This window comes from Bubalus kerabau, chromosome 15 (genome assembly GCF_029407905.1).
Source record: "Bubalus kerabau isolate K-KA32 ecotype Philippines breed swamp buffalo chromosome 15, PCC_UOA_SB_1v2, whole genome shotgun sequence".
NCBI classification, from domain to species: Eukaryota; Metazoa; Chordata; class Mammalia; order Artiodactyla; family Bovidae; genus Bubalus; species Bubalus kerabau.
The window spans coordinates 28005062-28017428 of record NC_073638.1 but is presented as its reverse complement, the minus strand read 5'-3'; the positions used below and the strand labels follow the sequence as shown (position 1 = coordinate 28017428).

The window sequence follows — 12367 nt, the reverse complement described above, 5'->3', positions numbered from 1 at the left end:
ATGGGCTCTAGAGCACAGGCTCGGTAGCTGTGGCTCACAGGCTTAGCTGCTCCGCAACATGTGGGATCTTCCTAGACCAGGGATCCAACCTGTGTCTCCTGCACTGGCAGGCAGATTCTTGATCACTGAGCCACCAGGGGAGCCCTAGGTGTTCTGTGAATGTTCATTTCCTTCCCTTCATTCTTAAGCAGAAGGAAGCAAAGGCCTTCAAAAAGGAGACACATTCACACAGCTACTGTGTAGCAAATGGACCTGCAGAGATTTAATTGATGTATAAAACACAGAATTGTCACCAAAGTTGGTTGCAGCACATGAGCTATTCCCGAAGCACACAGAATGAACAAACATGGACATCCTATGTGGCAGACTGATGCCGAAAAAGTACCTGGGGGTAAACAAGCCAATGGGATCTCAGTTCCTTATCCAAAGAAATGAGGGGTGGAGAGGTGGTTTCTATGCATTGGAGAGGCAGGGGAACCCCCACCGCTTTCAAGACAAGAAAAGGGGGCGCATTTTATTTAAACGATGGGCCAGATGTTAAGCACTGCCTGCATGTCCCCTCGAGGAGCCTGCTGACGTGGGAAGGGTGACAGGGTGCTGTGCCAGACGGCAGGCGTGGGCCCAGCCCCTCACCTCCTTCAGAACAAGTCTCCAGGCTCTGAGAAGGGGCGGCAGGGACGGCACAGGTGGAAAAGACAGACGGAAACAACGCACATATATACCCGAGGTGATCCAGGAAGAGGAAACCATGGTGAGCCCTCCCAGTCTCTTCCCGTGGAAGCTGAGTGCCTGAGACCTGAGAATGTAGCTGGGATGCTCTGGGAAGGAGCCCCAGGCGGCAGGGGGAAGGAAGTGCTCCTGAGGAAAGCCCCTGAGGAAAGCCCAGGAGGAGCAGAGAGAAGACAGCTGGCAAAACTTCTGGGGCCAGCCTCCAGCCACCGCCCACAGGGCTCTGAGCCCAATCCTGAGATAAGTCAAAAGGTGAGACAGAGTGCTCAGGACAGGGGACATTAAAAAAAAAAAGAAAGCTTGATCTCTACAGGGCTGAGGTATTAGAGAGGCGGGCCCTGGTCCCAGAGTACAAACATGCGGGGGGGGCTTTGTTTTGGGGACTGAGGGACCACATGTGTGACCCTGGGAGCTCCAAGCGGGCCCCACAGGTCCAACAGACTGACTCTACTCCAAAGGAGTCCCCGGCCTCTGAAGCCGGAGCTCCTCCACCGCCACCTCTGCCCCCACTGCCCCACATCCGTGTCGCCAGGGTCACGCAGAAGTCACACAGGGCAGCCTGAGCTGCTACAGGCGAGGGGTGGCTTACTGTTCCCGGTCACACCATCCATTTCCCCTGGTGCCCCGGGGCTCCTCTAAGTTCCAAATGAGGCAAGCAGCACAGAGGGGGGCTGGGAGGATGCTTTATCAGGGGAGTAACGTGCAGGCAGCAAGTAGGGCACATGGTCTGGGTGCAGGAGAGGCCAGGCTGCCCCCCGGCTCAGCGCCTCAGCAGTGATAGATTTTCAATCTGTTGTTCTCATCCAGGTCCAGCTGCAGGAAGCTGGAACCAGCCGCTGGCTTGGGCACCGAGGAGAAGAGAGGTCTGGCCACAAGGTGAAGGAGAACTCCGCAGTCAGCTGAGCACGGTTGGGGAGGAGTCACGGGCCAGACGGGACCCTCCTGGGACGCCCCCACCCTGCCTAGGGCCCACCTGCCCTGGCAGTTAGAGTGGGAAGGGATCAGGGTTTGGGAGGCAGCTAAAAGGATACAACTTGGGGTCGTTCTTGTAATGTTCTAGCCACTTTCGGTTAGCCGCGATCATGTCCTGCAAGTTGGAGGTGCCCACCTGTGGGACTCGGGAAGAGGGATGCTGCAGGCGGCGGAGCTGCTCACTGCGGGGAGGGGAGAGGAGGCAGGAGCACAGCAAGAGTGCCCCTCTGGGGTGAGGAGCATCCATTTCCAAAAGGGAAGAGGGTGGAGCCCCCATCCTGGATGAATGCGCCTGACTTCAAGGCTCCCAAGTCTGCCTGTGCCCAGCCAATCTCATCAGCAAACACTTGCCTCTCTATCAACTCAAATACCTTCCCAGCATCAGATCCCAAGCTGGCTAAAGGGTGAGAGGGGCTGTGCTTATGGTTGGGGGCCTGCAGGGACACATCAAGGCAGGGTACATTTGGCAAGGAACAAGATGAAGGGGAAATTAATAACAAGTTTCAATAATTGCCCATCTGTCTCCCCCACAGGGAGCCCCCACTCCCTCCAGATGTTGCTCAGCAGGTCTGGGGGAAGAACGGAGCCGTGTGCAGCAAAGAGCTCAGGGCAGAGACGAAGGCCTCACTCCACGGCCAGATCCCATCTCTTCCCAGGGTGCCACTGGGCAGCTTCCTCCTGGGGCTGGCTCACGTAAGGCCAGCCTGCCCCCACTGGGACCTCAGCGGCTTCATGGCCTGGGGGACCTGCCTAATGTCTGGGTGATGTAACAGGGCCTTCTGGTCCCGTCACCAGGTCCCACCTGCCCTGGGAGCTGCAGCTGAACAGAGTGGCTCCACCCTGAGCCCACAGGGAGGCTTACCTGGCAGACACATAGCCCAGCCTGTTTTCCAAGGGGGCAGGGCCACTGCTGAGGAACGGGATGCCAGCTGGAAAAGTATGAGGGAAGCAGTCAGAAAAGACAGGAGTTTAGCCAAGCCAGCCCCCTCTCGCCTCCCCCCACCCAGAAACTGCAACGGCAGTGCCCCAAACCAAAAACAGGAAAAGCTTCTGAGGGAGAGAGAGAGGGTACCCAGGAACTGTCCTACTTATTTCTAAAACTGAAATTACTTTTCAGTTTCGGTAGGGACAAGAAGGTAGAAGCTCTTCCTTCAAATAACTTTTTATGGATTTTCACATTCCTCAGCAGGGCCATGAGACCACAGGAAGCCACATACAGCCAAAGGGCTACAAACCCCGGAGTCACAGACATGGGGTCAAAATCCAGTATGTGGTACCATGGAAGATATTACTTAACCTCTGAGTCTGTTTCCCCATCTGTAAAATGAGGATAAAAGTGTGGAATAACCTCAGAGGGTTATTATAAGGACTCAGTGAAAAACCATATATAAAATGCCTGGCCCATAATATATAACACTCAAGATGGCAGCGATCACAACTCTGACAAGTGACCTCCTCAGGTTCAGCTGAGCTCTAGAATCCATCATAAAGGCCCCATCAGGTAACCCATCCTTGACCCAGAGGGCCTCCAGCCACAGGGCGAGCAGCAAGGTCCTCCCAAGGACCCTGAGAGTCTGGGGAACATGCCAAAGCTGGGGGTGAGGGGCAGGCAGAGGAGGGAGGCGGGGAGGCTGAGCCAGAACTGTGCACAGCCCAGAGGGAGGCTTACTTGGAAAATACTTGCGCCACTTCTCCACCAGGAAGTCGTCCACGGTCTGAGCCGCAGAGGAAGAGAGCCTGGGGCCCAGCCCCGGGTCCCAGGTCCACTGGGCAGATGTGGGCCGAGCTGGGGATGAGGCTGGGCCCTGGGCCAGGGACGGGTGGGGGGGAGCCAGGGTGCTCCTGGAGGCCTGGGTGGGGAGCATCACGGGTGTGGAGGTGAAGAGCGGTGGCGGTTGGGTGTTGAGGCTGCCCAGGACACCAAGCACCCCGTTGAGCTGGCTGCTGATGCTCTGCAGGGAGCTGCTCAGGTAGTGGATCTTGTTGGGGAAGGTGGGGCTTGGGGTCAGGTTGACTGCAAAGGGAAGAGGCGGAGGGTGGAGAACGGCCTGGCAGGTACTGCACCCTACTGGCCCACATTCCTACCCCTTTCTCTGTTCCTTTCAACAAAAGCCCCACAGCTTCAGTGTTTCAGAAGCATCTATAGGGAGAGGCCCTCCAGGAAAGGCCAAGAGGGACGCATCTCTTGCTGCAAGCCCCCTGTGCGCTCAGAAGGCCTCCCCTGAGCCTCTGGGCCCTGCAAACCCAGCCTGCTCGCTTCTGCCAGGGCATGTGCTGACCACTTGCTCCAGGCACCGGCACGGCGGGGGGGCCCTCTCTTGCAGGGCTGTGGGGAGGGGCTGCATCTCTGGTCCTCCCCCGCCCACTCACAGTGAGGCAGGGGGCAAGAGTCAGAACTGTCACTGCTCCCATCTTCCAGGTCGCTGAGGTCAAAGGTCACCACCTTCTTGGTCAGGGGTCCTCTCAGCGTGTCCTCATCTGAAGCCTGGTGGGAAGACGCAGCAGTTGAGGGTGGCACCTGCCCTGTGCGTCCTGCCCTCGTGACAGCTGAGGACTTGGTGGGTAAGCTCTTTGGGCCCCAAGTTCTGGGGGAGGCACAGGCTGCCTTGCAAGTGAGGCTGAGAGAACTCAGCCACTGGAGATATAGGCAGTAAGACCACCAGGGTCAGGCAGGCCCCCACCCTCACCCCGGTAAACACTCCCATGGTGTCTTTCCAGCTCCTTCTGCACCCACATCTCAGGCATCCAGAGGAAAGCCTATGAGGCCCAGGGGTAGCGAAACCGAGGAGCCTCTATTCCTGGCCCTCAAGGCACACCTCTCCTCGGGCACCAGGGCAGGGCCAGTCCTCTCCCGAGAACCTTCAGCAAGAGGATCCAAGTCTGCTCAGGACGTCTCAGCACAGATACCCAAACCCCCAAATGTGCTCGACAGTCAGAGCTGAAGTCACAGCCACTTTCAGCAGCTCAGAAGCCCTAAGCCTACTGCCAATCCTGGGCCTAAGCTGACCCAACATGGGACCCAAGAACCCCCACCGAATCCCAGGAACAGAAGAGGGAGGCTGGGGCCAGGCTGGGCTGCACCTCTTCCCGGAGAGAGGACTCCAGCTGATGCAGCTTCTCCTCCTTTTTCTTCAGCAGGTCGTGGCCTTTCCGCATGGCCGACTTCATCTCATCCAGGTGCCTGGTCTCCTGCAGCCAGGGAGGAAGGGAAGGAGGAAGATGGTGACTTACCACACAGGCACATGCCGGAGTCCCCCCACTCTGCTGTTTGTTGGCTGGGTGATCTGGGTGAGCTTGAATTACCGAACTCTGGATATGCATCAAAAAAAAAAAACTTTTCATAGGGTCTTGAAGATTAGAAGAGAGAACATATGATACGTGCCCTCCACTATGCCTACATCTAATAAATTCTCAAAACAGTTACTATTAAACAAATGGTTATTATTATCATCACTGTTCCAACTACCATTACTACCCCCATCCTCAAGAGCAGGGATTCAGCAGAGCAATTCCAGGCCTTGGGGGTGGAATGCAGATGCCCCTGGAAGGCTGCCCCTCCAGAGGTACTGACCTCTGACCCTCTGCTGCCCCCAGACTTAGGGGCCAGAGGGCCCACAATCCCTCACCAGCTCTGAGCATCATTAGAACTCTAAGGGACCAGACATAATCTTCTGCCAAGACCCTCACATGGCAAAGAGACGTGTGATCCCACTAATAATAACCACGAAGATGTCTCCTTTTCATTACAAATTAGAGTCTCAGAGAAGGAAAACGGGGAATTTGGCTTATGCTGAGTGTGCTCAAAAGATTTTCACTTATGAGTAAAGTCTTGAGTGTGATGGAATGGCCAAGCAATGTGGAACTTCTAGAAAATGGGAACACCACTACAACCCTGTACATGGTCTCTGGTTACTGTGAGGCCCAAATGACTTCCTAATAGAGAAAGCATTCTGCACTGCCAGGTGAGTGTAAGGAGCTTCCATCCTTGTGGTGATCCCTAACCTCCATCTCCTGTCTGGTCTCCCTAGACTTGTCCAGTGACCCTGTGCCTACCTGACCACTCAAGGGGAGCCCTGGGCATGATCTACTGAGGGCAAGCCCAAAGGGAGGGCCAGCTTCCTGCCCCAGGCGCCCACCCACGTGGCTGAGTCCCCCCGGGGCGCCTGACCTCCTCCAGGTCCTTGCACACGTCGTCCAGGGCCTTGGCGCCTGGTGGGTCTTTGGCCGCCTCCTGAGCACTGGCCAGCTCCTGGCGCCAGTGCTGCTGGGCGGCCTTCAGAGCTGTCTGCCGCCTCCGCATGGAGCGCGACTGCTGCACGAGGAACTCTTTGGCATTGCGGAGAGCCACCCCTTCAGCAGAGAGGTAGTGCCGAGCGCTGCAGAAGGGCAGGGCAGGGGGTGGAGCGGGGACACACGCACTGTGGACTCCTGCTGTGGGTCACGAGCACTGCCCCAGCAGATGGCCAGCCTGAGTACAGCCCGCAGGGCTAGGAGGGTGGGGACGCTGCTGCTCGAGACCCACGGCGTGCGGCACGCGCACTGTGCACTCCAGTCCTCCCACCCTGACCCTGACAGGAGCCACCAGAGACAGCCAGACCTTCCCATCAGCCTGACCCTCATGCAAGGGTCAGTCCATGCCAGCGTGCTGTGTCAGTGATCACCCTGGGCACCTTCCTGGCTTGTCACAGAAGACTCCTCAGTGCCCCAACCCCTATCCTCGAACCAAGCCCCACTGGAGACCATGGGCCCAGGTCAGTCCCTGGCCCTGACGCACATCCTCACTCAACCATTCCTGGATCCTCAACCCAAAACAGGACAGGTTATTGGAACGCACCTGTCCAAGGATAAGTCAGTCTCCTTGCTCTGGGAAGAGAGAGAAGGATACCTCTTTAGTCTGGTTCTAAGACACACACAGTAGAAAATGCCCACTGAATGTAACAACAGGCTCAATGGGCCCTGAAGTCCCTCCTAGTGGCCCAGAGGATAGTTCTGCCAGCCACCAAGCACCAGTCACTTACAGATATAATTTGACTGATGGAGAAGTAGGGCTAGGAATGATAAGAATAGGAGACTAAAAAGTCCTAGGCAGAACAGTCAGGACCCTTCCTGGAGCCCTACCCAACCACGGGCCCCTCCTACCCACTTTCCCCCCACTGGAGCCCCATCCCTCCTGGACCTCAACCCCTCCTAGAGCCCCGCCCCTCGTGGAGCCCTGCCCAACTCCAGCCCTGACCCTTCCAAGAGAAGCTCACCGTCCGGGGGGATTTCCTCAGGTCCTCAAGGAGGAGATCAGGCTCCAAATGTGGGGAAGTGTTACTGTCCTTTACCTCCAGCTCTTTCAAGTCCTGCTTCTTCTGAGCTTGGACCTCCAGGTCGCTGTGATGGGAAATTGGGGAGTTGGTGAGGCAGGGTCACATACTGAAGCAGGCCTGGCAGCACCTTTCAGGACTCCTAGCGGGGAACGGGCAGATCCACCTCCATCCTTTCAATCCTGCCAAAGATGCTGAGGCAGGGCTGGGGCAGGGACAGTAGAACCAGGGGACCCGGGCTAGTCACAGCCTCTTCACGCCCCCCTGAGTCCCTACAAAACGCAGCCCCTCTGCCTGGCTCCACTTCTGCCTGCTAACTGGGCCATGAAGAGACAGAGCCCCCAAGCGGCAGAGGTCAGAAGGCAGGCGGGAGGCGCAGGGGTGGCGGAGCGCAGGGGTCCAGACCACCTGACATGCTTCTGCAGCCTCTGACTCTGGGCCTGCAGCAGCTCCACCTGGGACTCCAGCTCCAACTTGCGGGCCTGAAGCTCCTCGAGGATTCTTCGGAGCTGCCGGTTTGACTCCAGCAGGTGGGTGTGCTCCTTCTTTGCCTCCTCCAGGTGCTGATGAGTGGCTGTGGCTTCCTGGGGGTCAGAAGGAAAGACAGAAGGACCTGAAGACGTGGGTGGGAGTCGACGGGGGAGTCACAGAGCCGACAGCAGCAGACAACCCGGAAGCACTGGGGGAGAGGCTGGACCAGGCCCCACCCCTCCGTGGCTCCGCCCCCCCAGGGTAGCCCGAGCTGGTCTCCCACAGAGGAGCTATCTGTGGGATGCTAGCCAACAGAGTTTGGAACATTCCCCAGGGGAATGAAGGGGCTGGGGGAGGAAGGAAGTGCAACAAGGGAGGACAGAAGCAGCAGACAAACCTCGCTCTCCAGCGCGACCTGCCGCTGCACGTCGAGGAGCTGCTGCTTCTCTTTTCTGGCCGCCTCCTTCTGCGGAGCACAGAAGGTCTGGCCATCTAGCCGACTCCGGGCCTCTCCTGGGGGAGCGGACTTCCGGGTCAAGGGTACCTGAGAGCCTGTCCTCTGCCCCTACTCCCGCACCTGGACATCCAGCTGAGCCATTCGGGCCTTGACATCCTTGGTTCTGGTTTCAAGTTCCACCTCTAAATCTTGGAGCTTCCTTTCCTGCACGGAGTGTAGGTAGAGAGAAAGATGGGAGTGCAGCCCGTGCCCAGGCCCGAGCTGAGGGCCAGGAGGAGTTCCCGACCATGTGCCCCACACCACGTGCTCCAGGCTGGGCTGGGCTCCCCCAGCAAAGCATCACCCCTTGCTTATTTCAGGGGGAATGGTGAGCAGAGGCAAAGACACCAACCCCAAGGCCCGAGGTGCACTGACCTCTGCTTCTAGTCCTGGGGATGCTCCTTGGCCCAGAAAACAAAAGAGCAAGGATGCCCCGGCTTGGGGATGGCCAGCGAGAGACCTCCCCACCCCTGAAGCCGGCAGGCTCCACCCCGCCGCTGTGGCAGTGCCGGCCCCCAGCACTCTTCTACCCTGGGTGGAGGGCTCCGGGAGGGCGGGCCCCAAGCACCTTCAGCCCAGCGCCCACCTGCTCCCGGTGCCGCCGCCGCAGGTCCTCCAGCTGCCGGTCCTGCTTCTGCCTCGCCGACTCCAGCTCTCGCTCATGGGCCCTGCGCAGGCGCTCCAGCTCTCCCGTCAGGTGCCCCAGGAGCTCAGCCCGCTGCTTCCTCTCCTGATGGAGGGTGGGGCCCTTGGTGGGAAACCACCGCGGCCCTTCCCAACCCTTCGACCAGAGCCGCCCCCTACCCCCTGCCCTGCCGCCTCAGGTCAGTAAGATCAGGGACCCCACCAGGCCTCTAAGGCCGGCTCCTGGAGAGAGTGCCCAGGACCACGTGGTCTCGTCCCCAGAAAGCCTGCACCCCCTGTCTGCTGCTGAAACAACACTGGACAGGTGTCCTGAGAAATCCCTGGGTGGACACCTGCCTCTCTTACCACTCCCCACACACACAGCCTTCCTTCCTTAAGGGAAGGGGTCATTACTAAAATGTCACTATTCTTCAACAAGGGCAGAACTGGTTTAGGAAAGGAGTCAACTACATTTTCCTCTGGGCTGCTATTTCTGCTCTGGTGCAGAGTCTGGGATACTGGTTCAAGTTTCTGGAGGCGAAGCCTAGAAACTGGGGACAGAAGCCCATCCAGCTCTGGGCTAAAGTCAGCCACCAGCCCTCCCAGTCGTTCACCCCAAAGTGAGCGTGCCATTGGGTCCACTTAGTCACTGAACTTTCCCCTCCAAGCCAGAGGCTGAAGATGGGCATGTAATATCTAAATATTGGTTGACTCTTGCCAATCTATTTCCAGAAGTCCTGGAAATTCTGTAGGCCTGGAGGCACAGGGTTGGTGGTTAAAAATCGAAGGCTCTGGAGTCAGATAGTCTTGGCTTGAATCCTAGCTCCTTTACTTATCAGCCAGGGAGGCTTAAGGGAGTTGCTTATGCTCAAGTCTCAGTTTCCTCTTTTTCAAATGGAGAGAAGGATAGTACTGACGCCCCCACCCAAGGGTATTGTGAAGACTAAATGAGGTTAACGCGCAAAGAGCTCAGGATGCACCTAGCACACCGTACACGCTCAATACACCCCAGATGTTACTAACAGGAGAGCAAAGTGCAGCCTGATGGGGGGAGGAGCAGCCCTCCCGCAATGCTTTAGTACAAAGGCAAAACTGGATTTCACCACTGCTGGGGGCCCGGGAAGGACGCTTCCCACCACCCCTGACTCCTTCCAAGGCCCTGCGGACATCTGGGAAGGACCCCAAGAGGTGGGAGTGGGTTTGTGTGTGCACACACACACACACACACGTGTGCCAGGGGCTGCGGCCCAGTCACCTCGGCCTCGTACTGCTGCCTGGCCTCAGCCACCACCTGCTGGTGCTCCTCCTTCATCCTGTCCATCTTCCGCTCATGCTCCCGCTCCACCTCCTGGCGCTTCTCTCTCAGGAGGCTGCTGAGCTGCCGGGCAGGAGGCAGGGAGGCGTCATGCAGGGCTGAGGCGCTTGCAGGACTCACACATGTGTGCGACACACGCCCACCTCCCCCAACGTCCCCACATACACACGCGGCCATACCCAGCACCCCCCCCCCCACTCCACTCACGTACAGGGCACGGGGTGAAGAAGGACTTGGCCTCCCGGGAACTAAGGCATAAAAACAGAGCCCCAGCCGAGCCATCCAAGGCAAAGCAGAGGCCCCTCGGGCCATGACAGCTCGGCCTGCCGGCCACAACGCTGGGCCCCCAGGGCGAAAGGAGCAGACCGGCACTCACCTCCTGTTCGTACTCAAGCACCTGGTACACCTTGTGATGGGCTCGCTGCTCCACCCGCCCAAGGCTCTCCTGCAGCTGGGCCTCCTCTTTCTGGTGAGCTTCCTGCATCTTCTTCTGGAGGCTGGAGACCACCTGAGGAGGTGCCCGCACCGGGGAGCGTGACCCTCAGGGGGCCCTACAGAGGCCACGGGCGACTCGCTTCCCAGGGACCCAGCCCCCATCCCCCGGGGCTGCAGGAGAGGGAAGCTAGCGGCAGGGCCGGGGTTGGGGTGGAGTTCTGCCGACCAACCAGCCGTGAAGGCTCAGAGCCCGGGGCCCAGCACGCCAGGCTCTGACTGGCAGGTAGGGCTGCCACCCCTCACCTCCCTGTGCTTGGCCTCCAGCGAGGAGGAGAGCCGCTCCAGCTCCTCTCTGTGCTCCCTCTCCAGCGCTGCCGCCGCCTGGGGTGCAACACAGGGCCTGTGAGGACCAGGGCAGGCTGGCCGGGCTCTGACTCTGGGGAGAAGAAGAGCCAGGAAGACCATCCCCAAGGCCCCTCGAGCTAAGGGGCCAAGGGGAACCACAGGCGCGTCTGTATTCCTCCAAAACAGCTGTCCCTCAAGTCTGCAAGCAAACGGGGACATGGAGGCCAGCGCGGAGGGAAACTTTCAGTGAGGCTCGGTCATGGCCCTTCCACCCTCGGGCCTCTGGGCCAAACCACCGTACACAGGCCACACTCCTGCCTGTGAATACGGGCCAGGAGGCCTGGAGGCTCAGCACTGTCTCCCTGAGCACGTGCAGCACAGTGACCTCCCCCATTGGTTCCCTTGGTCTGGGAACGGACACTCCACCCAGAACCAAAATAAAACACCAGTTCCACTTGACCTACTACCTACTTCCGCCTCTTACCTAGAGACAGACCACTGGATGGGAGGGATAGGGAGTAAGGATAAAGGAGAACAAACTCCCCTGAGTGAGCCAGCCTCGCGCTCTGAGGCAGGGGAGGGAAGGACAGAGATGAGAGGTCGTCACAGCTGCCCTCAGGGACAAGGATGGGGACACTGCACCTTCGTCTCAAGACCTCTGGTCTGGTTCCAGCTCTTTCAGTCATGGAGCCTTCCCAAACCCCCAGGTCCTTTCCCTTCAAACTTCTCTGCTGCTGACAACTCCCAACAGGCCCTGGAGGGAGACCTCTGGACCCCGCTGTGGAGACCAGGGCAGCATCTGCTCTGAGTCGAGCAGGCTCCACCTGGGTCCAGACGGCCGGCCCAACGTCTCCGCACCCTTCCTCGCAGACCCCTGCGCTGCCGGCTCCCCTGGGCCCCAAGGCTGGCTCTTGTTCTTCCTCAGCACCCAGCCCTCCCCAGGGAAACACGGGGGTGGAGGGGGGCACTCACTTCTTTCCTCTCCCCTTCCAGCTGCTCCCTCAGCTGCTGCAAGGCCCTCTCCTTCTCCACCTTCAGGGCAGCCTGCTCTCTCTTCTCTGAAGCCTCCATCTCTTCCCTGAGCTGCTCCAGGGTCTGCCTGCTTCTCTCTTCCAAGCTGGCCCTCTCGGCCTTCTGCAGAGACTCTAGCTCTTCTCGCAGCCTCTTCAGGGAAGCCTCTTGCTCGGCCCTGGGCAGAAAAGGAGGTGGGTGTAAGTCTGGGTACTTGTGTTGGTCGGGGTGGGAGGGCGGTGCTGAGAGGGGCGAGCCTCCGGGGAGGCCAGGCCACCCACAGTTCGCACTCACCTGATTTGGTCCTCATCTGCCTCCGAGCTGGACTGCACCTGGGCACGGAGCCGGGACAGCCTCTGGCGCTCCTTCTCTCTCATCTGGGTCTCCTCCTCCTCGGTGGCTCTCTGCAGCTGCTCCTTCAGGGAACTGCAAAGCAAAGGCAAGTTTGCTGGCGGGACCACAGGGCTTCCCCTTTCTACACCTAACCCCTGGCTGTCAGCCTCCAAAAGCCTGGAGCCTGCTTGTGAAGCTTCCTACGTCTTAAGGACAAGCCTAACCTCAGCTTCTGGGTCCTGCTGCCTTTAATACCTCCCAGGGCGAGAGGGGCTATGAACTCCACCTGCCCTTTGCCACAGGAAGCAGATCACGAGCTCCATGATC

General features: G+C 58.9%; 1 protein-coding gene across 1 annotated transcript in view; it reads right to left on the bottom strand.

Moving 5' to 3' along the window:
• Nucleotides 1–233: 233 nt before the first annotated feature.
• The window catches only part of CEP164 (centrosomal protein 164), a 69432-nt gene continuing 57298 nt past the window's right edge, over nucleotides 234–12367 (bottom strand). The window contains exons 17-34 of the mRNA XM_055548207.1: nucleotides 12002–12133; nucleotides 11669–11885; nucleotides 10655–10732; nucleotides 10293–10424; nucleotides 9857–9979; nucleotides 8564–8707; nucleotides 8059–8142; nucleotides 7879–7947; nucleotides 7419–7594; nucleotides 6954–7077; nucleotides 6536–6564; nucleotides 5870–6077; nucleotides 4783–4890; nucleotides 4072–4186; nucleotides 3371–3715; nucleotides 2564–2630; nucleotides 1761–1883; nucleotides 234–1594 (exon numbers count right to left, since the gene is read on the bottom strand). Of these exons, the coding sequence (XP_055404182.1) occupies nucleotides 1498–1594; nucleotides 1761–1883; nucleotides 2564–2630; nucleotides 3371–3715; nucleotides 4072–4186; nucleotides 4783–4890; nucleotides 5870–6077; nucleotides 6536–6564; nucleotides 6954–7077; nucleotides 7419–7594; nucleotides 7879–7947; nucleotides 8059–8142; nucleotides 8564–8707; nucleotides 9857–9979; nucleotides 10293–10424; nucleotides 10655–10732; nucleotides 11669–11885; nucleotides 12002–12133 (2371 nt within the window). The 3' untranslated portion in view covers nucleotides 234–1497. The remainder of the gene's footprint in view (nucleotides 1595–1760; nucleotides 1884–2563; nucleotides 2631–3370; nucleotides 3716–4071; nucleotides 4187–4782; nucleotides 4891–5869; nucleotides 6078–6535; nucleotides 6565–6953; nucleotides 7078–7418; nucleotides 7595–7878; nucleotides 7948–8058; nucleotides 8143–8563; nucleotides 8708–9856; nucleotides 9980–10292; nucleotides 10425–10654; nucleotides 10733–11668; nucleotides 11886–12001; nucleotides 12134–12367) is intronic.